This window comes from Columba livia, chromosome 26 (genome assembly GCF_036013475.1).
Source record: "Columba livia isolate bColLiv1 breed racing homer chromosome 26, bColLiv1.pat.W.v2, whole genome shotgun sequence".
Classification (NCBI taxonomy): Eukaryota; Metazoa; Chordata; class Aves; order Columbiformes; family Columbidae; genus Columba; species Columba livia.
Genome location: NC_088627.1, coordinates 5,690,713 through 5,714,677, shown reverse-complemented (window position 1 = coordinate 5,714,677; position 23,965 = coordinate 5,690,713). Strand labels below are relative to the sequence as shown.

At 50.4% G+C, this 23,965-nt stretch overlaps 2 protein-coding genes across 7 annotated transcripts in view; both read left to right on the top strand.

Moving 5' to 3' along the window:
- Nucleotides 1-1,195: 1,195 nt before the first annotated feature.
- PTAFR (platelet activating factor receptor) lies at nt 1,196-22,880 on the top strand. Of its 3 annotated transcripts, XM_065041954.1 has the most exons (5): nt 1,446-1,683; nt 6,701-6,884; nt 7,886-8,220; nt 8,715-12,708; nt 22,788-22,880. In XM_065041954.1, exon 4 carries the CDS (start codon nt 8,771-8,773, stop codon nt 9,830-9,832), a length of 1,062 nt encoding a protein of 353 aa, XP_064898026.1. In that variant the 5' UTR covers nt 1,446-1,683; nt 6,701-6,884; nt 7,886-8,220; nt 8,715-8,770; the 3' UTR covers nt 9,833-12,708; nt 22,788-22,880. The 3 variants fall into 3 exon arrangements, with proteins under 3 accessions (XP_064898023.1, XP_064898026.1, XP_064898025.1); XM_065041951.1 differs by lacking the exon at nt 7,886-8,220 and having other exon boundaries at nt 1,196-1,683; XM_065041953.1 differs by lacking the exons at nt 1,446-1,683; nt 7,886-8,220 and adding an exon at nt 1,729-4,175.
- Nucleotides 12,604-23,965, top strand: part of EYA3 (EYA transcriptional coactivator and phosphatase 3) — a 31,507-nt gene continuing 20,145 nt past the window's right edge. For 2 of the 4 annotated variants that reach the window (XR_010468185.1, XM_065041949.1), the window contains exons 1-2: nt 12,604-12,708; nt 22,788-22,878. Coding sequence is in view for 2 of the 4 variants with exons in the window: in XM_065041949.1 (XP_064898021.1) it covers nt 22,846-22,878 (33 nt within the window). In the remaining 2 variants the exon portion in view is untranslated. The remainder of the gene's footprint in view (nt 12,709-22,787; nt 22,879-23,965) is intronic. The other 2 variants (XR_010468186.1, XM_065041950.1) reach the window with 1 other exon arrangement.

Here is a 23,965-nt window from a genome sequence, read left to right as displayed (position 1 = left end):
TGATGATACTCTAAAATGCTCCATTTTGCAGTTTGATCCAGCACCGCTAGAGGTGAACCGCATGTTGCTCATCGCACCCCACACTACTGCCTGTAAAGAGATTTTACGGTATTGCCATGAACCATATTTTGACCTACAGAAAATGGGAAGAGCAACAGTAACTCCGAAGTGGCAGAAAATATTTAGCATTCAAACTTGTTTTCACATGGACCGAAAGAGGTGCCATATTCCAATACAAAGCCTCTTGTCACCAACACCTGTGACCACTTTAGAATTAACCACTTCATTGCGTGCTGAAGCAACATTGTTGGTCAAGAGACCAGTTTCTGGCACAGCGCTATTTGTAGTTACTTTTCCTTTCTCTGAGAGGCTGCAAATAATGAGATGTAGACATTAACACCTCGTAAACACATTTAACTTTCCATTTAGCTATAGCTTTATTCAGCATGACTGTAGATAAGGGGAGCAGCGAACAATCATTGATGCCTAAAGAACATTTTAAAAACAAGTACCAAGGCCTCGTGTTTGTTCTGAACCTGTTCGTTTTATTTCCAGGGAATAGTGTTTAATTTAATAGTCTCGATTCGGGCGGGTCCAGGACTCACTGCTGAGGCTCAGCAGCTTCTCTGCCAGGAAACCCCCATCGCACCAGCCACACGGGGCGAATCACCCTCCGGTGCAGCTGTTGCAGTTCGAATCACTGAACTGAAGTGCTCTGGGGAGGGAGCTCTGTGGGTCTCGTTCAGCAATGCCCATGCTGACTGTCCTGCACCCCAGTGTGCAGCTCGTGCCCCTTGTCACACCACCTGCCCCTACTGGGAAGAGTTTGCTTCTGTCCTCTTTGACACGTCCCTTCCAAAAGCTGCAGGCGGTGACCGATCTGTCCCAGGGCGCCGTCCCCCTCCGGTTCCCCACGGCCCTTTTGAGTTGCGCACGCGGTTCCAGGTGCGTCACCAGCACCAAGCGGAGGGGGTACGAACCGCGCTCATCCTGCTGACCGTGCTCCTGGCACAGCCCCGCTTTCCTCACGCTGACGTTCTTCACGGTTCAGAAAGGTCGTAGCCAATTGATGCCGCTTTTCTGTTTGGTTGGGAAATTTGGGTATTTACCGCAGTTTAGGTGGGCGGACGGGGGGACGTGCAGGCAGCTCTGGGAGCGGCGCGGGCTGCGTGCGCTCGGATGTGCCGGTCAGACCGGGACTGTGGCTCAGAAACCTCCCACCTCCTCCCTCGCAGAAACCAGTGCCAGTTCTCAATGGCAAAGAAAACCCAGCAGCGTTTTCTTGTTAAACAACCCGCGGTGAATGAAGTGCAGACAGAAACACAAGTGATTTCTTGTTACAACACGAGTGACTCAGAGTGATGCCAGCGCCACGGAATGACACACCTGGGGAAATCCCAGGTGAAACCTGAGCAGAGCGGCTGCGGCAAGAGGCGATGGGTCCCCCGTGTGTCCCGCGCGGAGCCTCCGCCACGGTTTCTCCACTCGAGGAAGGGCTGTGGGAGCCGGTGTGGAGCTCAGGGCGCAGCCGGGGCACGTCTGAGCCGGGACACCGGTGCCAAGAGGGAAGTGAGTCACTCACCTGCTCCCCTCCTTCCTGCCCGGCCGCTTCCCCGAGGAGGACGCTGACGGCTCGGCCGGTGGCTCCGTGTTCGGCAGGGACCTGGTGCTCTGTGGCCGGAGGTAAGAGGCTCCTTCCCCTCCTGCCGCCCTCCCCGAGCTCCTCTGCATCGGGGTGTCTCAGGGCACTGGCCGGCTGTGCGTCCCCCCTGGATCTGAGGCTCTAAGGGTTTAGTGCTGGAGTCAGGTCAGGTTACGGTTGGACTCAATGATCCTGAGGGTCTCTTGCAACCGAAATGATTCTATGATTCTGTTCTATGCTTCTGTCTCTGAGCTGTGGCATCTCAGATGGCTCCAGGGGCTTCAGACCCACGCTCATCCTCCCCATCAAGCAGGGACAACGTGTGTCGTGCCGGAACAAGCCCGGCTGGCGCTGCCGTTGGGGCCGTGGGGATGGGGAGTTCACGCCTTCACCTGGGTCCTGTCCCACCCCTGGCTGGCAAGAACGACCCCGGTTTTGCTTGGGCGCGGTGAAGTGCGGATCCCCGCCATGGACCTTCCCCTGTGAGGAAGAGGAGGCTGCACCCACTCTCTGCAGCTGCCCCATGGCCACCAGGAAGCGCGGCCGCCCCGGGAGCGACTCTCGGCCACGGGGAGGTGGATGTTTCCCTGCTGAGCAGCCAAAGCTCCGGGGCACATTCCTGCAGAGTTGGTAACAAGGTGGGGACACGTTGTACCGGGCTCTGAAGTGCTCCCGGGGGAAAGATACAGACTTTATTTAGTTATTTCTTTCCTGCAACGAGCAAAAGGAAATTGTGCGGAGGGAGCGAGATAAGTGGTGGAAACTCACAGACGGTAACACTCAGCGGAGACCATCAGCCGCTCCGGCTCAAAAGGAACTTCGTGTCACTTCAAAGAGCTGTCCTGGCGCTCCAGGACGCAGCTTGGGACCGGGACGGGATCACGCTCACCCATGTGTGGGTCCCGTGTGCTGGTCCTTTTGCTGGTCCTGAGCCCGCCGGCAGCAGCTGGTGCTTTCACAAGCTCTGCCGGTTTTTCATCCCGTCCCCAGTCACCGCTCTTGTCGCTGAGCAGGGCAGTGAACAGCGCACGCACAGACCATCAGTCGGAATGCTGCTCCTCTGTCTGTGCTCCATGGAGAGCTCTTCTCCACTAACACAGTGTGGTTTTGCTCTTGGAGAGAGATCACTGGATATTCGCTTATTATTATCTATTATTACATTATTATACATTATTACATTATTACACATTATTACACATTATTACATATTATTACAACTAAAAGAGTTTCTGCTACCTGCAAAATTTATATGTGGTCATCAAAAGCGAGTATTTGCTAACTGGCTTCCTCTCAGAAGGAAACGCTCCCAAGAACACGCGCCAGAGACAGCGGGTGCAACCGGAGGCGTTGAGCATCCTCGGCAGCGGGCACGTGCCATTTTCTGTCCCCAGAAAATGTCACTTGGGGAAGCTGCTCCAGGATCCACCGACCCGGTATAACAACCTAAAGTACCATTGACGCTCCTGAACAGCATCGCACGGGAATCAGCGCTAATAAAAGCAGCTCTCGGTGCGAACAGACGCGGCAGTTCAGGGGAGAGGGGACCGTTCTCATCCTGTTTCCATTGCCCTCAGTGCTGGGAGCGCTGGATCTGGGTCCCTTCTGCTTTTCAGGCTTTAGATGCATCATTGAGATGATGAGGAAGGGAACTCCCCAGCTAATAAGAGGGGGAGAAGTGTCAGCCCAGCAATGGCCACTCTGCATGATTGCTCTGGGTGTTTCAGTGAAACTCAATGACTTGTGGCCCAACCTGAGCTTTTGAAGCAAAGCCAAAATCTGTAAATCTGGGGAGTGTAAGGGGCTCTGGTCGGGTCAGAGGCAGCCAGAGGTGCCCCGGCTCCAGTGGGGGCGCTCAGATCAGAAAGCAAAGCCGGTGGTGCTGGTAGAGCTGCCACCCATCGGGCCTCTGCGCCCCTCGCCGCTGCACTCGCTGCGCTGTTGTTGTTCGGTTCTCTTCAAACAGAAGAACGCAGGGAGGATGACCTAGGGATGCTGGGACAGAGCAACGCTGGGGGAGCCCAGTCCAGCGAGCAAAGCGAGGTGCCTGGGGAGCGGTGCGAGGCACACCAGGAGCCCCGCCAGCTGCTGCGCTCGGGCCTCCAGATGTTCCTGACTCGGGGACTTCCTGAGCCAAACGGGGTCACTCTGCCCCTGGGACTGACACAAACTTCTCTCCTGTGAACTGCTCCAGTTTCCACGTCAGCTGCAGCATCTACAACACCAGGAGGTTCCACCAGCCTTTTGCCGTTTGCATGAAGATTGCCCTTTGTTTAAATGACAGCTCCCGCCAGCCTCATTTGACGTTCCCTGCTTCATCATCTCTTCATGTAAAGGAATACGTGGTCGCTATTCTGACTTTCCTGCATCACTCAAATTCAGAGACCTTTGTTACAAACACAATATGAAAAATATTTGGTGACATATGACGGTGACACGTTCCCATCGGTGGCCAAGCGGAGGAAGGACGAAGGTTTCTGATGAGAGCCCAGAACCTCCAGGGGTTCCATCTCCTCTAGGAACTCGGCGGCTGCAGGTCAGCAGATTTGTTTGGCCGGCAGCTCACGAACGCGCTTTTGATTTGTTTTCCATTTCAGCAACAGCGTTGCAGAGACAACTGGGGCTTCGCGTGGTCCGAGAAGGGTCAGGCTCCTCGGTCCGTCTTTAGAGGGGAAGGGGAAGGAGGGAGGCCGGCGGGGGGCAGAGGGAAGGTCTTTGCTGCATCCTCCGTCTGTACAATCACAGAATCATTTTGGTTGTAAAACACCCTCGAGATCATCGAGTCCAACCACAGCATCACTTGAGGAGCCTCGTGTCGCCCCTCAGGCCACCCCTGACCGAGCAGAGAGCTTTGAAAAGTGTTCGTTCCCAATGTGATCCGAGCGCCCTGGTTTGCGTCTCCTCAGTCCACGCTGGTTCGTATAACGTATTTCTTTAAACACGTGCCCTGAATTGCAAAGAGGCGTTGATGCGCCAATAAACGTGGCTGACGCGGAGTCTGTGCCTCGCTGCTTGAACTTCAGGATGAACCTTCTGCACTTTCAACTTGTTCCATCATTTTTTTTTAACAGTAAAAATATTTCTTCTGTGGAATTAGAGTCAGGTATTGAGAGAAGCAGCTGTAAGGAGAGTTTAACATACCTCCAGAATCTTTTATGCTTTTAAATATATAAATCCGTTATGCATTTAAATATATAAATCATTAAGTAGACAGACTCTAGGAAGAGTTGGGTTTAATAGCAGATGTATCTACTTAATGGATGCAATTGCCTCAACGACCAGTGTTGGGAGGAAATCAGTGATATTCTGAAGGATGAATTTATTTCCTTAATTCTGGATAAATGTGACTTAGTTTGAGAACAAGAGATACCAGCCCAGAGTTAATGTCTCTAATTGCTCTGGTCTGGGAGCCACGGGCACTCTGAGCTCTGCCCACAGGTGTGTGGGGGATGGACGGACAGAGCTGGACTGACACCCAGACTGACCAGTGAGTGTGTTCCAGCCCATTAGCGTCACGCTAATTATTTAAGGAGCCAGGGCCTTCCGGTTGGGTTGGCTCTTCTGATCTCTCTGTCTCTCTCTTCTCTTCGCTCTTTTGTTTTGTCGGAGCCGGGGCAGTTTCGGTCGGGATGTTTAGCCCGGCCCTTCGCCGTGTTGCAGGGGGCTCTGGACTTTTCTGCCTTTTTCCCCCTTTCCTCTCTCTGGGATGGGCTGTGGGACCAGGCGCTGCTTTGCTAGGACTGGCTGCTCAGTTGTGGACAGAGCTCGTGAGGAATTGCCTTGAGTATCTTTGTTATTCTATTAAATCCAAGTTTCTCCCTTCCCCTTTGACTCTCTCCCCTACTGGGGAGTCGGGGAAGGGGTGAGTGAGTGGTTGTGAGTGAGTGGCTCCTTCCCTGCAGACATTCAAAACCCGCCTGGACATGTTCCTGTGCGACCTCACCTGGGCGTTCCTGCTCCAGCAGGGGGATTGGACTGGATGATCTTTTGAGGTCCCTTCCAATCCCAAACATACTGTGATACTGTGATACTGTGATACTGTGATACTGTGATACTGTGATACTGTGATACTGTGATACTGTGGTTGTGTTGCCAGCTCGGGTTAAACCACGTCACAGAACAGCAAAAGCGCGCTCAAAGGTGTCTCAGGGTCCATGCCCGCCCCTGGCTCTCCAAGAAGTTGGGTTGGTGCCCTAAACCAGTGTGGCCCAGGGGACACGACACACGGGGGTCTCTGGTGCTCCTCACAGCCAGGATGTGGCCAAGGCTCCCCTGGGCTGTTGGCCATAGATGGCATTTCATGAGAAGAGCCAGGAGAGCCGGCATTCCCAGGGAAGCACCATCATGAACCGGCCTCTTTTGCTTCCGCGTGGCCTGTGTTGATCCTGTTGCAGGCTTGGGCACCTCTTTGTGCTGGCGATGGACTTTTGGGCGCCATTCCTATGAGTTTCACACCGAACCCAGACACCAGACGCGGTGTTGCGGTTCCTGTAGGTGTGCAGGTGTGAGTTTTCTGCAGGACACGGTGCCAGGTGAACGCGGAGAAGCTGTTTCCACCGCTGTGATGAGTCCTCAGGCTGCCACAGATGGGGTGATGACTGAGGGGGTCAGGCCAGGTGAAGTCCTGCCGTGCTGTGGTGTCCCCGTGTCGGCTGACGGTCCCTAATGAAAAAGGAGACTTGGCACGGCTGGATTCCTGATTCACAAGCGTGCAGGAGGCTCTGCTAGGGAATGCGCCTGTCCATGGGATTTCCTGGCATTTCCATTCCTTGAAGGTGTGAAGTGATAGCTCTTCTGGCTTCTGCCACTCATCTGTTTGGACAAGGGATGCTCGAATGCTGTCTAATCCCAGATCTAACCAGGGACAGGGAGAGGATTCCTATTCTGCCTTTAGAGGAAAGCCCCAACTTTGCCCTCTTTTGGGATCGTCAGAAGGAGGGATGCTTTGAGGAAACAGCTTTAAGGACTTTCCACATCTTCACTGCGGTTAATTGCCTTTCCTCAACCGCTTATTTTATTTCTCATTTCCTTTGCTGATGTCACACGTTTCCTCTTCTCTAGTGACTCTGCAGTCATGCTGCCGTTGCTCCCATTCCGGTGTCCTGCTCTCGAGAGCCGCCCGCGCGGAGACCTCCCAGCCCCGGTCAGAGCAAACAACATTTGGATCCAGAAGGTTGAGCCTCCCCAGTAAAACACCCATCACTGCTCTACTACTGGCAGATCGTGCTGAATCCTTTCAGCTGCGGTAAGCACAAAATATACTTTATTAGTGTTATTCCTCCTGGATGACGCTTTTGCCAATAGCACAGCTCGTTGTCTTCGCACCTTGCAGCCATGAGCCAGTAAATCCTTAGTGGGCGAGTGTGTTTGCGTGTTTTAGACAAAGGGGAACCGCTTCAGCAGGAGAGACTGAGTGAGATCTCTGAGGCTTAGGGCATCTCGCAAGTACACAGGAGACGTGAGCTCGAGTTCCTCAGGCTGAAATGTGGGTATTGAGTAGATTTAGTGCGGAATGGTGCCACGCTCTCTTCTAGCTGTATTTTGTAGAATAGCTGGCTTGACAAGTGAGAAGGGAAAAACTGCAGAGGCCACCAGTAACATTCACCAGGGCTCCCGGGCAAAGTCTGGAGTCTGCCGTGCCCATGTACAGCACCACAGATGGAGGGGTAGGTGGGCAGGACCCTGTGGCACAGCCTAAAGTGACTTTGTGAATGGTCGTACCTATATATTGATGTGGGTGCTTCTCTTTTCCTTGTGAACGCAGAACTGGTGCTGCAGTGATATAGCACCTTTCACTGCAAAGATTCCAGCCCCGAGCACCAGAACTAGTTGCTGAAATTGGCAGGTAGAACGGTGGGTTTAGTCATCTTCACTGCTAAATTAGTTATCACAGAACGTCCTGAGCTGGAAGGACCCACAGGATCAGAGTCCAACTGCTGTCCCTGCACAGGACACCCCACAGGTCACCCCGTGTGTCTGAGGACGGTGTCCAGTCTCTTCTTGAACACTGTCAGGTTGGGCTGTGACCCCTCCCTGGGGAGCCTGTTCAGTGTCCAGCACCTCTGGGGGAAGAACCTTTTCCTCATGTCCCACTGACCCCCCTGGCACATCTGCCGTTCCCTGGGCTCTGTCACCGGTCACTGGTCACCTCTCCCAACAACTGGAAAGAAGCACCAAGGGGTTTGCAGGGTTTTCTGAAGAAGGGGGAGAGCTTTCCTGAGCTAGAGCTGACTTCCCCATTTGCAGAGGAAGATTGCAAAGGAGGAACCGACAGCACACGGGCACAACGAGAGACTCAACCCAGAGAGGGTGAGATGGGGTTTGTGCCACTTTCTGCTGCTGAGGAGGATCCAGAAAGGTTCGAGTTAGGCGGGCACCTCCTCAGAGTCCTTGGGGGAAAACGCCTGTGTCTGCGGGACCGGCAGAGCTGGGACAGGCCCATCACAACGCGCAGCACCCGGCGCTCCTGTCGTGACTCGCGCAAGAAGTTTGGGCTTCGTGGCTGGTGGTGCAGCTCACTCACTCCGGGAAAACCACCATGTTCTGCGAATAAGGTTAAAAACCCAGCGCGTTTACCATCGGTGAGCAACCGAGTGTCCTTGCTGGTGGCTCTCAAACTGCTTCACCTGTATTAGTTATCTTCGCATGAAGGAAGAGGGAGAGAAAAACAAGCAGATCTGCAGATTGTGTCATGGGGAGGTGGGTGGTGCAGCCAAGAATGTGTGTGTTCTCTAGATGGTAAAAGCAGCAGGTTGAGGTGTACAAGGGATTAGACCAAATCCATGTAAATCTGAGACAAGAACACATGCAGTATTGATGATGCTGTGTCCAAGCTTTAGATTTGAAGAAACACTGAGGTGGCGACTGGAAATATCACAATCCTGAAGGCGTCTCTTCAGGGATGTTTTTGTCTGTAGCCTCACCAGCAACACAGGAAAGTATAGAATTACTGCTGCTGCATTTGGTGCAGAAATGATGGGGGCGGGCGAAAGGAGCCAGACAGATAATGGGCAGGACTTGGAGATAAACTGTCTTTAAAAACCAACAGTGTACCACAAATGCTCTATATTTTTAGGTAAGAAGAAAAGCGACGGCAGGAAACTGCTTCAGACGTGCCTACTCAGCAGCACAATGTCTGAAAAGGGTAAAGCTGGTGCGGAAGGTAGCGCTGGTTCCTACATTTCATGCCACATTGACTCTGAGTTTCGTTACAACCTCTTCACCGTTTTCTACAGCATCATTTTCATCCTGGGCTTTGCTGCCAACTGTTACGTGCTCTGGATTTTCAGCCGTATCTACCCCACCAAGAAACTCAATGAAATCAAGATATTCATGGTGAACCTGACAGTAGCCGACCTGCTCTTCCTGGTTACGATGCCGATGTGGATTGTGTACTACCATCACCACGGGGACTGGATCATGCCCAAGTTCCTCTGTAATGTGGCTGGCTGTTTATTTTTTGTTAACACCTACTCTTCTGTTGCCTTTCTGATGGTCATCACATACAACCGGTACCAGGCCGTGACTAATCCCATCAAAGCCGCTCAGTTCACCACCCAGAGAAGAGGTATCTACTTATCAGCAGCTATCTGGATCATAATAGTGGGCAGCTCTCTGTATTACCTTTTTGACGATAATACTAATGAGGAGAAGATCGATTCAAAGAATTTCACCCGGTGCTTCGAGCGCTACGACTCTTCCGGCAACGTTTCAGCCGTTCTCGCCATTCACGTCATCATCTGCGTCCTTTTCTATATAATTTTCTTTTTTATACTAGGCTGGAATGTCATCATTATCAGGACGCTGTTCTCCAAACCAGCGCAGCCGCGGAGGAGCGCTCACGTCAAGCAAAGGGCGCTCTGGATGGTTTGCACGGTGCTGGCCGTGTTCATCATCAGCTTTGTACCTCACCACATAGTTCACCTGCCCTGGACCCTGACGGTTCTGGAGCAGTGGAGGAAAGAAGATTGTCAGCTGCGCCAACAACTCAATGACGCTCACCAGGTGACGTTGTGCCTCTTGAGTATGAACTGCGTGCTGGACCCCATCATCTACTGCTTCCTCACCAAGAAGTTCCAGAAGCATCTTTCGGAAAACCTGAAAAGCATGAAAGGGAGTCGCAAGTGCTCCAGGCAAACCACAGACACCGTGATCGAGGGCACCATTCACCAAGAGGATGCCATCAGGATCTAGGTCAGCCCCATTCCGATCGTAGACTGAGATGTGTGAAATTAGTCACTCATCTGTTCTCAAGAAGAGGCACCGAGGGACACAACAGAGGACCAGGATATTACGTTTCCTTTTTCCCATTTGACAGAGGAATGGGCACTCATTGCTTCTATCGATCACATGCAACCGGCAGAACTGGAACCTGTCATGATCTGGCAGAAAAGCACCTTCTGTCTGGGCTGATGTTCTCATGGGTGCTGAGAAGAGCTCAGATAAATAAATAAAGGTGTCACTGACCTTGTGCAGTGACCAGCTAGAAGCTGAGGGCACTGAAATCATCCACTGTGTCAGCCCTGATTGCACTGTCCCCAGTCCCCCGAAGAATTCACTATCAGAGCTGTCAGAGCCTTCTAAAAGACCTGGAAGAACAGACTGTGCCACCACTTAAGTGACTTTTCTAAGCAGCTTACGTGGTTCTGTGAAGGGAACCTGAGCTGAAGAAGTGGCTGGAAAGGACACGGTCCAAGGAGTTCCTCAAACGCCGCCGAAGAAGAGACGTGCACCTCCGATCCCATCTCACCTCCTCACGTGGTCTGCTGGGCCCGTACCTGACAGGGAGTAGCCATTGCCCAATTTGCCTTTGCTCTCAGGTCTTGAATCAATCAAGTAATTGGACCAGCAGGCAAGAAAAGGAAGATAAATCAGTGGTGCCACAGCCCAAACTCACTTTGGAGGCTCCAGATAACAAATTATTGTCAGTGTGGGCATTATAAGAAAAAAACCCAAACAAACGTAAAATTCTTTAGTATCTTTGTTCTTATTTATTTGAATTAGAGTTGTAGCAAGCAACCCTGCATTATTCTTTCCCCCAGCTTTTCTATTTCTGCTGACCAGTTCCTGATGTCCTACCACAAGTGAAGTATTTGGTCAGGTCATGGGCAACGGGGTTTTCCAGTGGTGCTGAGCTCTGTTACCAATCACGAGACACTCGAGGTTCCTTTTCTGACCCAAAATTGCCCAATCCCGCACAGGAAACTGGGCAGGGAACTTGTTTTCGCAGCAGTTTTTTGTTCCCTAAACTACAGCGGAGGGCCCGGTTGGTGACAGGAAAAGCATCTTTGGCCTGTGACACCGATTATTCACACACAGCCTTCCACACCCACCCCAGAGCGACCAGGAAAGTGGGGAGATAAGCTCAGGTCTTTCCCAAGACAGCACCAACGTTCGTATGGCGCTTTGTGCAGATTCAGCGGGGACGCGGGTCCTTCCGACGCATCTCCTGAAGATCCTCGGCAGGTTTTACGCTGACTTGTGTGAATGAGCAAAAGAAGCAAGATGTTTATCTTCCTAACACCATCTCCAGAGGAGAGGATCTTGATCACAACACGAATTCATTTCCTGGCCTTGGCTCGGGTATCGGGCGCCCGTCCAGAACCCGCAGATCTGGTAAACGTGTGAGCTTCTCTGTCAGTTCCTGGAAAGCTTGCCAAAAAGTTTACAGTTTAGGCTTTGTGCGGGTGAATAACATGCTCTGCCCCACAGAAACGAGCCGTAAGGCTCAGAGAACTCATGTAAACCTGCACCGAAGAACAGCGTGAGTGGAGGAGAAAGCCCCGAGGACACTTCAGGACATGATGCATTGAAATAAATAACTTACGCTTTTTCTATGGATAAAAAACATTTAATCCAATTCCTTGTATTCCTTAAACACGTGTTCATTAGAGCATAAGCAAAACAGCGCTGGGTGTGCGGGGGATTCACTCCGCCCAACACACACACCTTGAAACAATAAGAGGTGTGCTTAAATACAGTAAGGTGTTACATACTCATAATGACCCCAGGAACGCCTGTACATATTCATAACCTTTCCCGCTTCTGATTAAAATGAGTCTCAGAGAACCATTTCCATAGTCTCCTCCTTGACCCTCCCCTGTTGCGCCTGCCCAGTGTCACTTGGTGAATTTGAGGAGGGGTCTTTGGGGGTCTTTGGATGAAGCTCCTTCAGCTTTGTCGCTGAATTTTTACCTTTGCCTCATTATGTTGAATTGACTGGGACCCAAACTGCCAAGTCGATTGAAACCAGACTGGCGCCCCCTTTTTCTGTAAATCTTCGTTATCTTGTCTCCTCAAGTTTACAGCTCGGTGCAGTAAAACTTCTTATCTTGGCATTCAGTGGGGTTCTGTTCTTCTTAACCTAAAGCTCTAAACTAAGCATTTATTGTGTGGCTAAGCCTTAAAGTGTTAGTTCATTAGTAGGCACCCATTATATGTTTAGTTAACCCTTAAAATGTTAGTTCCCTCTGTCAATATAACTTCATAAGCAAGTTTCATAACTTTTTACATAGAACTTAACCACCTTTTTCCAGGTTCAGAGCCCGAGCCTCATTTGGTTATATCTGTAAACATCAAACATCTTAGCACGAATCACAACTGCATTTTTCACATGCATGAACTACACGTGTTTCTAAACACCACTCTGAGCTCCCACTTCTGCTCCTGAAATCCTTGCTGGGTTTTACTCCAACTCGCTTTGCAATAAAGTGGATCCTCCAAAGTTCTTTCTAATAAAGAGCGCTCCCCGAGTGTTGTGCCCCTCATCTTGCTGTGCTTACGCTCGAGGGAAAACCCACTGACTTCGGCGTCACTTATTTATTTATTGTATTTTTAATCACCACGCGAGCTCTGGGAGACGCGACGTTCAAGTTCTGTCCCACTAAAGAGCAGAGAATTAACCCCAGAGGGACACGGCTCCCCGAACCTCAGCCGCCCGCCGCCTGCGGGCCGCGCGTCACTTCCGGCGCCGGCGCGCTGCTTCCGGCCGGCGTTGCGGCGGGAGGAGCCGGCGCTGCCATGTCCGCTGCGGGACGCGCTCCCGGGCCCGGCGCCGGAGCCGCCTCTCGGTAAGAGCCCCCCGAGGGCCGCCCGGCCGCGCTCCGTGCCCGGGGAGGGCGGCGCGGGGCCGCTTCTCCCCCGCGGGAGCCCGCGGCGCCGCTCCTGCCTCGGGTCGCAGCCCAGTGGGGCCGGGGTGTGTGTGGAGCGAAGCGCAGGCCCGAGGAGGCGTCGCGGTTGGGGCGGCGCCGGGTGAGACCCCCGGAGCCCGGCGGGGGGTTCCCGGGGCCCCAGAGCAGCTGCCGGGGAAGGGAGAACCGGGAACCAGCTGGAACGTCCAGGGAGGCACCGACCGACCGACCCCCTTAGTGGTGGGGGAACCGGGAGCAGGAGCTCGGGGTGTGGGGATGTGCCCGGGCTTGGCGAGGAGACACCGGAACACCTCCGCAGTCCTCAGGCCTTGAGTGGGTGTAGCGGCTCCCACTGGAGCTTGTGCGGACGGGTCCAAGGGGATGTGGGTCAGCGGGGCCTCACAGGCTCTTCTGGACGCCCCTGGTTCTGGGAACGCTCCGCGGAGCTGCTGGAGCTTTATGGAGTTTGGTTTCTGCACCGCATGTTGCGACTAAATTGTTTCCAGACTAGAGCTCGTCTTGGCGCAGCAGGGCTGTGGTAATTCACATTGTACAAAGAAGTCTCGGTGGGCTTTGCTTGTGGTGCAGAGCGAGCGCTGCTTCGGTGATGCACTTAATCTGTAGAGTAGGAACTTGCAAGAGGTAATTAAAAGTCAATTGAAAGTAAAACACGCTGATTAAGGTAAGATTTTTATGATTATCGTTATCTGTATTGTTTGGTTTCCTTCAGTTCTGTCTGTTGCAGATTATCTTCTATTTATAGTACTGAATAAGATAGGTTTTGTTGAGAATCGTGGGAATTCACGTGCCTCAAACTGCTGTTTTCATAATAAGCTGCTTTTAAAAGCACATAAAGACAGCGGCTTCCTCAACCTGCAAAAAACTGACCTGTCAGCCTGTACTTATCACGTTTTGGGTGTTTTCTTATCGCCTCGTGGTGCGATACTTCTTAGTGGTGCAGTTCTGCAGTCCGGTTTTCACCACATACACAGGTACAGTCTCCAACGGGCAGCAGAGGTTCGGGTCTCGCGGTTCGCAAACCGGCAGAATTTCTGCCCCGTGTCCTTCTGCAGCTTTCGCGTCCCCCTCGGCCCTTCCCCGCGGCCTCTGCAGCGGTGACCGCGCCTTGGAGACCCGATTGTGGGGCTGTGTGATTGAAAAACCGTCGCCTGCCCGTCACAGATACCTGAAATAGCTGTAATAATTCATTAGTGACTTGGGAAGGATTTACAGCTTCTCAAAGTTTTGCCTTCACAGAATCACAGAATGGACTGGGTGGGAAAAGACCTCAGAGATCATCCAGTCCAACCCTTGGTCCAACTCCAGTCCGTTTACTAGATCATGGCACTAAGTGCCATGTCCAGTCTCAGTTTAAAACCCTCCAGGGCCGATGAGTCCAGCACCTCCCTGGGCAGCCATTCCAATGCCTGACCACTCTCTCTGCAAAGAATTGCTTCCTAATCTCCAGCCTCAATTTCCCCTGGTAGAGTTTAAGCCCATGCCCCCTTGTCCTATTGCTAACTGCCTTGGAAATGTCCAGATATTGAATGAGTTTTGAATCTGTGAGAGAACACTTTATTTCCATGTTTTGTGTTAACAGATTGGAGTACAGCAGATTAATGGACAATTTCCTAGCTTTTCTATACCGGAAAATAGTTCTATACGGCTAAACATAAACTGGATAAAATATAGCAAATTAAAAGCCTGGCAAGTAGTGTGTTCAAGTCATGTTATGCATGAAGATTCAAGACTTAAAGCAGATAATATGTCATTGTGGACATGGGTAACTCGGTGCTTGTATTCTTAATTACTAGACGTAGGAAAGTTGGGTGGTGTTTTTCCCCTGCTGCTCTGTGCTCTTTTTGTCCTGAAAAGTGCTCACAGAAAATGGGTGTTGGTTAAAACCTGTACCGGGTCTGCAAAACTCTGATTCAAAAAGGGTGATGGTTCATGTTTTTATAAATATCCTACCATTATATATGTAATTCCATTTTGAAGACCTCACAAATCAGTCTCATATTAATGGCTTTTCTGTGACAGTTTTTTACTCTATACTGTTTGAGAGGACTTTAGAAATTCTTCCTTAAGTATGATAATCTATCAGAGGATAAGAATACATATTCAGGAAGATAAAAGGACTCAAATATAACAGAGACTACAGGTTTTTCTTTGTTAGCTTGGCTGGTTGTCTGCAGAACTACAAAAACACACAAGGTTTAAGTCTTTTTCTACTGTATTTTTAAGTTTTCCTTTCTATCCAGTAGTTAGCACTCATGCCAAGCTTGCTGCTGCGGTGACCGACCTTCTGCCTTAAAAATACTCGTGCCTGAGCTGAGGAAAGCCAGAAGGTCCCCGTGAGTCAATGGTAGCACTGCTCTCAGCATTCTAAAATAAGGTAGCAAAAGCAGGTTGACAGTTCTCTCAATTACCAGAACCTTAAGAGTTTAACTTTGTGCTGAAGAAGAAGCAGCACCAAGTTGGTGAGTGAGTTTCTCTAATCTGTGAATGAAATGACAGAATCCGTTAGCTGGAAGAGGCTGAAGTCAAAAACAACAGCCCTTTGGGGAATTTCTTGATGTCGACACATTTGGGAGCTAAAAGGCAGCAGAAAATATGACGGACTGTTGTTTGTCAAAGGTTACCCATTCCATACGGTCAGCAAGAAGGTACTAATTCCTTGGGCTCTTGTTTAGCCTGCGGGCTTGTGTCATCCCGCTGGTTCTACCAACATTTCAGCCCCTCTCCGTTGCTGGCCGGGGTCCTTGGCTTCCGTGGGGATGCTGATGGTCCCAAGCCGGGAGGAGTGGTTGACTCACCACAGGCTGCGCTGCCATCCAGAGACCTGGCCAGGCTGGGCAGAGAAGAACCTGATGAAGTTCAACAAGGGCAAGTGTGGGGTCTTGCACCTGGGGAGGAACGACCCCGGCACCAGCACGGGTTGGGGGTGAGCTGCTGGAAAGCAGCATCGCAGAGAAGGACCTGGGAGTTCTGGGGGACAACAGGGTGACCATGCGCCTTGTGGCCAAGAGGCCAATGGGACCTGGGGTGTGTGAGGAAGAGTGTGGGCAGCAGGTCGGGGAGGGGAATCCTCCCCCTCTGCTCTGCCCTGTGAGGCCACATCTGCAGTTGTGGGTCCAGTTCTGGGCTCCCCAGTTTGAGAAGGACAAGGAATGACTGGAGAGAGTCCAGGGAGGGACACAAAGGTGCTGAGGGGTCTGGAGCATCTTCGTGATGAGGAGACACTGAGAGCTGGGGCTGTTGAGCTGGAGAAGAGAAGCTGAGAGGGATGTGATCAATGGATCAGTATCTCAGGGCAGGTGTCAAGAGGGGTTTAAAAGGCATTTAGACACGGGTCTCAGGGACATGGGTCAGTGCCAGAGTCACGTTATGGTTGGACTTGATCCTGAGGGTCTTTTCCAACCAAAACCATTCTACGCTTGTATAAATGCACTTAATTAAAAGCAATGGCTCTTACTGAGTGTTGAACACCCATCATTTAAACTTCTTATTTATTTCCGCCCCTCCCCCAGTAAAAAATCTCAAATATCCTGTGCTTTATTCTTTCATTAATTTTTTGGAGCAGGTTACTCCAGCAACTCTTGTTGCTAAGACACAAATAGCTCCAGATGTTCTCAGAACTGATGGCACTGTGATAAATCCCGGCTGCCTCTAATGCAAAATAACACAAGAAATAAGCAAATTTACCATAGCAGCAACCTCCTTAATAAAATCACGGCGAAAGCTGAGTCCTGAAACATTTTCTAATAAAACTATAGATTAATTTCTATGGTGGAAGCCACATGACTTTTGATAAGTATTAGCGTAATAATGTATTGAAAATAAAGTGTAGAGCTGCACATTAAGTCTCAGTGCAAGTGGAATCCTTTTGAACAGGAGTTCATCGACTTTTCTTACGTTAACAGAAATCCCGGTGCTTTGTTTTGTAACTAAAAGGTTAACAGCAGTTTTCTGTTGTTGGGATCTGTGTGGAACTTGTTCCTGGGCTCAGCGGGAGTTGTTTTTCTCAAGGATGAAGTTGATATTTCCACATTTTTCTTCGGTGAAGACAGTGCTTTTCCCCATTAAAAAATTTCCCCGCTGCATTTCAAAATCAAATTTAACAGGATTGCATAAGAACTGGGGAACCAAGCTGTGTGTCATTGTTCCAGCAAAGCCCCGACATTATAACCTTACACGGATTTAAAAATAACCCAAGATTTACTATGAATGAAATAGCCATTGCTTGGGGTAAAACTATTTGCATTAATACATTGAATTTCTGTAATTTTCTTACTTTATAAATACGGCACAATATTTTTTTTCCTTAAGATTATGAAATTTTAATTAAACTCTGATTTTCCAGTCCTCCGGGACTGTGTTGTCACAGCCACTTATACCTTTTAAAACGGGGCGTATCATCTTTATTGATGATTTAGATGAGGGGATTGAGACCATCATCAGCAAATTTGCTGATGACACCAGGGTGGGAGGGAGTGTCGACCTGCTGGAAGGCAGGAGGGCTCTGCAGAGGGATCTGGAGAGACTGGAAAAATGGGCTGATTCCAATGGGCTGAAGTTCAACAAGGCCAAGTGCCGGGTGCTGCACTTTGGTCACAACAACCCCCTGAGCACTCCAGGCTGGGTGCAGAGTGGCTGGAGAGCAGTCAGGCAGAAAGGGACCTGGGGGACTAATGGACAGGAAGCTCAACATGAGCCAACAGTGTGCCCAGGTGGCCAAGAAGGCCAGTGGTGTCCTGTCCTGTATCCAAACTGGCGTGGTCAGCAGGACAAGGGCAGTGACCCTTCCCCTGTGCTCTGCATTGGGGAGGCCACACCTGGAGTGTTGTGTTCAGTTCTGGGCCCCTCAGCTCAGGAAAGAGATTGAAGTGCTGGAGCGGGTCCAGAGAAGAGCAACAAGACTGGGGAAGGGACTGGAACACAAGCCCTATGGGGAGAGGCTGAGGGAGCTGGGGTTGTTCAGTCTGGAGAAGAGGAGGCTTAGAGCTGAGCTCAGCACTCTCTAGAACTACCTGAAGGGCAGTTCTGGCCAGGTGGGGATTGGGCTCTTCTCCAGGCATCAGCAATAGGACAAGGGGCCATGGGCTTCAACTCTGCCAGGGGAAATTTAGGCCGGATATTAGGAAGCAATTCTTTGCAGAGAGAGTGGTCAGGATTGGAATGGCTGCCCAGGGAGGTGCTGGACTCACCGGCCATGGAGGTTTTTAAACTGAGACTGGACATGGCACTTAGTGCCATGATCTAGTAAACGGACTGGAGTTGGACCAAGGGTTGGACTGGATGATCTCTGAGGTCTTTTCCCACCCAGTCGATTCTGTGATTCTGTGATTCTGTGATCTACCTTCCCCGTTACTTTGACGGAGTTTTATTCAGTATTATTCAGTACTAAGTATTTCATTCCCTACCCCATGAGGAAAGCTGGACTTTCTTTGCACGTCACCAGAGTTGCGATTCCCTTTTATTTAAAGCGTCTCGAAGGTGTTTTGGCCGCGGGGTCACCAGGGTGGGAATATTTCAGCAGCTCGGCCGGTGAAACGTCGTCAGGGTTGGATACGGGGATGCTGAGATACGGGGAACCGTAACATTGGGGAGGAACTTCAGGATAAACAGCACTTGGTAGCTGAGCAGCACGTAGTAATGTCGGCTTGTGGCTCTTCTCTCTTTTTGTATTTGTGTCTTTGAGTGGTTTTAATTAAATTAAAATAAAGGAGGGACCCAGGCCATCCCGCTGGGCCAAGTCCTGCTCCTCTTTTGCTGCTTAATTCATATTTTCATTGCTATTCATGCTGACCCTTGAGTCAGTAAGGAGTGGAAATAACTGCATAGATAGCATTATTATACATACAACTATTTCATAGATATTTTCATTGCCCTAACAAAAGCTTTGTTCTTAGAGAAATAGCAGCTATTTTCAAGTAATATAAACCCATATTCAAACAGCTTTTTCTAATCAGTGTAATTGCTGCTCTTTGGTTTTATCACGTTCTCCTTGACTTTGTTTGCAGCTTGAGAGAAGAACAGAAATCTTGTATTTTAGATTCGAGGCCAGGGCAGATGGGCTTGAAAAGAGCAGAATGAAGGTAAATAGCGGTCCAACTGATGCTAATAGTGGAATTGTAGCCACAGTGTCTAGCTCAAGTCTGACCAAGCTGGACTTGGTGGTTTAGGATTTTTAAGACAGGATTTAGTGCAAGAAACTGCTTTTAATAGAGAATTATTTGCATAGTGATCCTGTGCAGAGCAGGAGGCCGGGAACTGCGAAGCCACAGATTACAGAGTAGTTTTCATCAGGTAAATAAATCAAGCCACCCATAAAGGGGAGAAAAGTGGGATTTTACTGGTTTTCAGAGGTATAACACTCATATTTCCGAATGTTTCTCACATTGCTGCAACTCGTTTGGTGGCTCGTTGCACGTTTAGTTACGTTTTGTCCAGGTTTTCGCATTCATGAGCCCACAGAAATATTCTCAGCACCACAACCTGCTTTTCAGACCTCACACACAAATATAAATAGATCTATAGGTGGAAAAGTGCCCAAGCTGCTCAGGACCAGGTGCAACTGCAGCAATTTGGGCTCTCTGGAACTGCAGATAGTGAAGATCTGCTTTGATAGCTCTTCTGTTGTGGTCACTTTTAGGTCCAAAAGTTGCCAATTTAGGTTTCCTGTTGTGTCCTTGTGCTACTTGTATTTCAAACCATAGAATCACAGAGTGTCCTGAGCTGGGAGGACCCACAGGATCAGAGTCCAACTGCTGTCCCTGCACAGGACACCCCACAGCTCACACCGTGTGTCTGAGGACGGTGTCCAGTCTCTTGTTGAACACTGTCAGGTTGGGCCGTGACCCCTCCCTGGGGAGCCTGTTCAGTGTCCAGCACCTCTGGGGGAAGAACCTTTTCCTCATGTCCCACTGACCCTCCCTGGCACATCTGGAGGAATGGAGTGTTCTCTAGAAGAAAGAGGTCAAGTTTTCACTTGCCATCGAGGCAAGAGCTCATCAGGCTCCAAAGATGCAGAGAAGGACCCAGGAGTCTTGGTGGACCATGAGCCCACAATGCGCCTTGTGGCCAAGAGGCCAATGGGACCTGGGGTGTGTGAGGAAGAGTGTGGGCAGCAGGTCGGGGAGGGGAATCCTCCCCCTCTGCTCTGCCCTGTGAGGCCACATCTGCAGTTGTGGGTCCAGTGCTGGGCTCCCAGTTTGAGAAGGACAAGGAATGACTGGAGAGAGTCCAGGGAGGGACACAAAGGTGCTGAGGGGTCTGGAGCATCTTTGTGATGAGGAGACACTGAGAGCTGGGGCTGTTGAGCTGGAGAAGAGAAGCTGAGAGGGATGTGATCAATGGATCAATATCTCAGGGTGGGTGTCAGGGGATGGACCAGACTCTGTTCAGTGGTGCCCAACGCCAGGGTGAGGGGCAACGGGCACAGACTGAAACACAGGAGGCTCCATCTGAACATGAGCAGAAACTTGTTTGCTGGGAGGTGCCAGAGCCTGGCCCAGGCTGCCCAGAGCGGGTGTGGAGTCTCCTTTTTGTCTTTCTAATGATTTAGTATTTAAAATAAAACCAATTGGAGGAAAAACTGGGATGGTGACAGCAGGGCTTTGTATTGTTTACTTCCTCGGGCATGGTGTGAATTGGGTCTTTTCAAAAGAACCTGACTTGTTGAGGAGACTTATTGTAAATTCAGGGAAGTCACTTTAATTAGGGGAGACAGCCTGAGAAAATACTCCAACCCTCAATGAAATTGTAGCCTGGCATATCCAATACACCCTGGTATGTAGGACCTCTGCCTGTTCTTAGATAAGGGAGAAATCCTTTGTATTTTCATGGTTAATATGCAATTATTGTGGGCTGCTCAGCGTCCCCGTGCCGGGTGGGCACGTGGTGCGGTGCTGCCGCCTGGCTGCACGTGCGGACGCTTGAAGTAGGTCTGGCAGGGGCCGGGAGGGGGAAATCGCAGCTTTCATGATGTGAAGGTGCCTGAGCGCTCCAGACAGGATGGAAAAGCAGGAATAGAGACTTCCACATTGCCACTGAGACTTACAGCAGAATTCCATGGCTGCGGATGCAGGAATAGGTTGTACCGCAGCTCGCAAAGGTGCTGTGGTTCATTTCTCTAATTGCCTGCATCTTTTGCCCAGCAAACTGCAAAACTTAACCAGGTTGTGAGGGTAATCTCCAGTTTTTTCATGGTTTTGAAACCCTGGGGAATAGCAGCTCTTGGGCACAGTATACAAGGTCTCTATGCTAAATGCTACTCAGCTTCCTAAATACAAATTATTCTATAAATTTTCACCACACTTCACTTTTTGAAGGGTGCAATGGAAATTGAAACTTGGCAATAAACAGTAAATACATATAGTTGTACAATCTTGCACTGATTTTTTGGTTTTTTATTCTTTATATTCTAAGTTAAAACAGATTAGATCGAATCACGCCGTTTACTGACCTAGTAGACCAGACCGGATCATTTAAAGTGTCTTTCAAATCATGGTGCGCATGTCTGATTGATACTTCAGCCTCTGCAGTCAGTACGGTCCAAGGAGATGATGTCAAAATGTGCCGCGTGCATTAAAAAATCTGTATCTTGAAGTTGTCCTGGTTTAAGTGGCAGCCCCACGCGGCCGCTCGCTCACCCCACGCGGCCGCTCGCTCACCCCACGCGGCCACTCGCTCACCCCACGCGGCCGCTCATCACCCCACGCAGCCACTCGCTCACCCCACGCGGCCACTCGCTCACCCCACGCGGCCGCTCATCACCCCACGCAGCCACTCGCTCACCCCACGCGGCCGCTCATCACCCCACGCGGCCACTCGCTCACCCCACGCGGCCACTCGCTCACCCCACGCGGCCGCTCGCTCATCCCACGCGGCCGCTCGCTCCCCCCACGCGGCCACTCGCTCACCCCACGCAGCCACTCGCTCACCCCACGCGGCCGCTCGCTCACCCCACGCGGCCACTCACTCATCCCACGCGGCCACTCGCTCACCCCACGCGGCCGCTCGCTCACCCCACGCGGCCACTCATCACCCCACACGGCCACTCACTCACCCCACGCAGCCACTCACTCACCCCACGTGGCCACTCATCACCCCACGTGGCCACTCACTCATCCCACGCAGCCACTCGCTCACCCCACGCGGCCACTCATCACCCCACGCAGCCACTCACTCACCCCACACAGCCGCTCGCTCACCCCACGCAGCCACTCACTCACCCCACACAGCCACTCACTCACCCCACACAGCCACTCACTCACCCCACACAGCCACTCACTCACCCCACACAGCCGCTCGCTCACCCCACGCGGCCACTCATCACCCCACGCAGCCACTCACTCATCCCACGCAGCCACTCTCTCACCCCACGCGGCCACTCACTCATCCCCCGCGGGATGGAGGAGAGAATGGGAAGGGTAAGAGTGAGAAAACCTGTGGGCTGAGATAAAAGGTGAAGCAAAAGCTGCCCCCACAAGCAAAGCAAGGAAGGAATTCACTCCCCGCTCCCCGTATCGGGTGCTCAGCCCTCGTTGCGCTGCGCCGGAAGGCAAACGCCGTCGCTCCCCTCATCCCCGTCCTTCTTCTTCCCCTAAAATACACCCCAAGCGTGATGTTTCTGGTGTGCGATGCCCCTTTGTGCTGTGCCCCCTCCCAGCGTCTCGTCCCCCCAGCCAGGATGAGAAGCTGGAAAGTCCTCGCCTGCTCGGCAACAACGAAAACATCGATGTGTTATCAATACTATTCGCGTCCTAAACCCAAACCTCAGTGCTGCACCGGGAGGAAAACGAACTCCATCCCAGACGAAACCAGGGCAGGAGCTTAAAGCTAAATCCCTTGTTTATGAAATCTGCCCGTATATGAATTTTGTCTTTGACTCGGGAGATGGCAACAGGAGTTTAAAGAGCTTGTGGGTGGAATATCTAACAATTCGTGTTCTCCGATAGCCTCAATGATAAGTCCTCCTAAAAGTACATAAAGCTATGAACACCTTTTTTTGCCAGGCTTTGAAGACGGCCGAGGAACACACGATTGGAAGCGACCAGCATTCAAATCGTACCCATGGAAGAGCCACAAGACCTCCCCGAACAACCAGTAAGTCCATTGAAAAAGCCTAAAAGCGAACGCCAAATGAGTGATCTCACCGATTTTTAATTTATAATATTTTAATGAATAATGTAAAATAAGGCTTGTAAACCTTATATGTTTATCTAGAGGTAAAAAATCATTTTGTTGGTAGCAAAATGTGTTGTGCATTTCGCTTACCACAATCCTACAGGCAATAGTAATAAAAGCTTTGTATGCTTAAACTCTCTAATATTTCTATGTGAAATTATGTCTAATAATTACTGTCCATATTATCACTAACTGATACTGTCATGTCACAAAAGTTTTGGGCAGAGCAATTATTAATACAGTATGATATGCATTAAAATTTGTGCATCTAAAACACAGCAGCCCAGGAATTAAGCAAAAATGTTGGTATCAATATTATGTTCCAGAGTTTAACCTGATGCCAACTCGAGAGGAAAGGGCCGAGAGAGTGAAGCTTGTTTTAATTTCAGAGGCATTTTCAAATGCACGCAAAAATAGAATAAATAGGGAATTTGGTAGCATTCCCATTGAATAGATTTTGGTGCCTTTTTAATGTGATAATGTAATTTTCTTCAGCTAAGTAGTTAGAAAATACACTGTGGTGTCATTTGTGACTTGGGAACAAAGTGGAATGAAAACCTGCATTTTCAGTTGTTCAGAATATTGCTGGACACATATGCCTGAGTCACCGTGTACGGAACATGAGAGTAATCAGCAAAAAACCACAATTTAAACTGCAGATATTGCGCAGGATTTAAAAATGAATTAGACGTGCGTATTAAAGGAGGAAATTTCTGTATTTACATCCTTACATCATGAAAACTGGCTTTGTAAAATTTGGTTCTTGAAGCATGAGAGCCATGAAAAATCTGTGAGTAGATTCAGCTGAAGGTTTTCGTCTTAATTTCTTTTAAGTATCTTATCCTGAGACAGAATACGCGGCTGTATTGACCACAGCTAGCGAGTGCGGTGGCATTCTGAATACAGTGACACTTGGCAAGACAAACTTGTATTCACCAAACGAAACGTCCCGAATTGTACTCCCCCAGCTCAAGAGAGAGAGAGTGGAAGGTCCTGACTCCTTAAA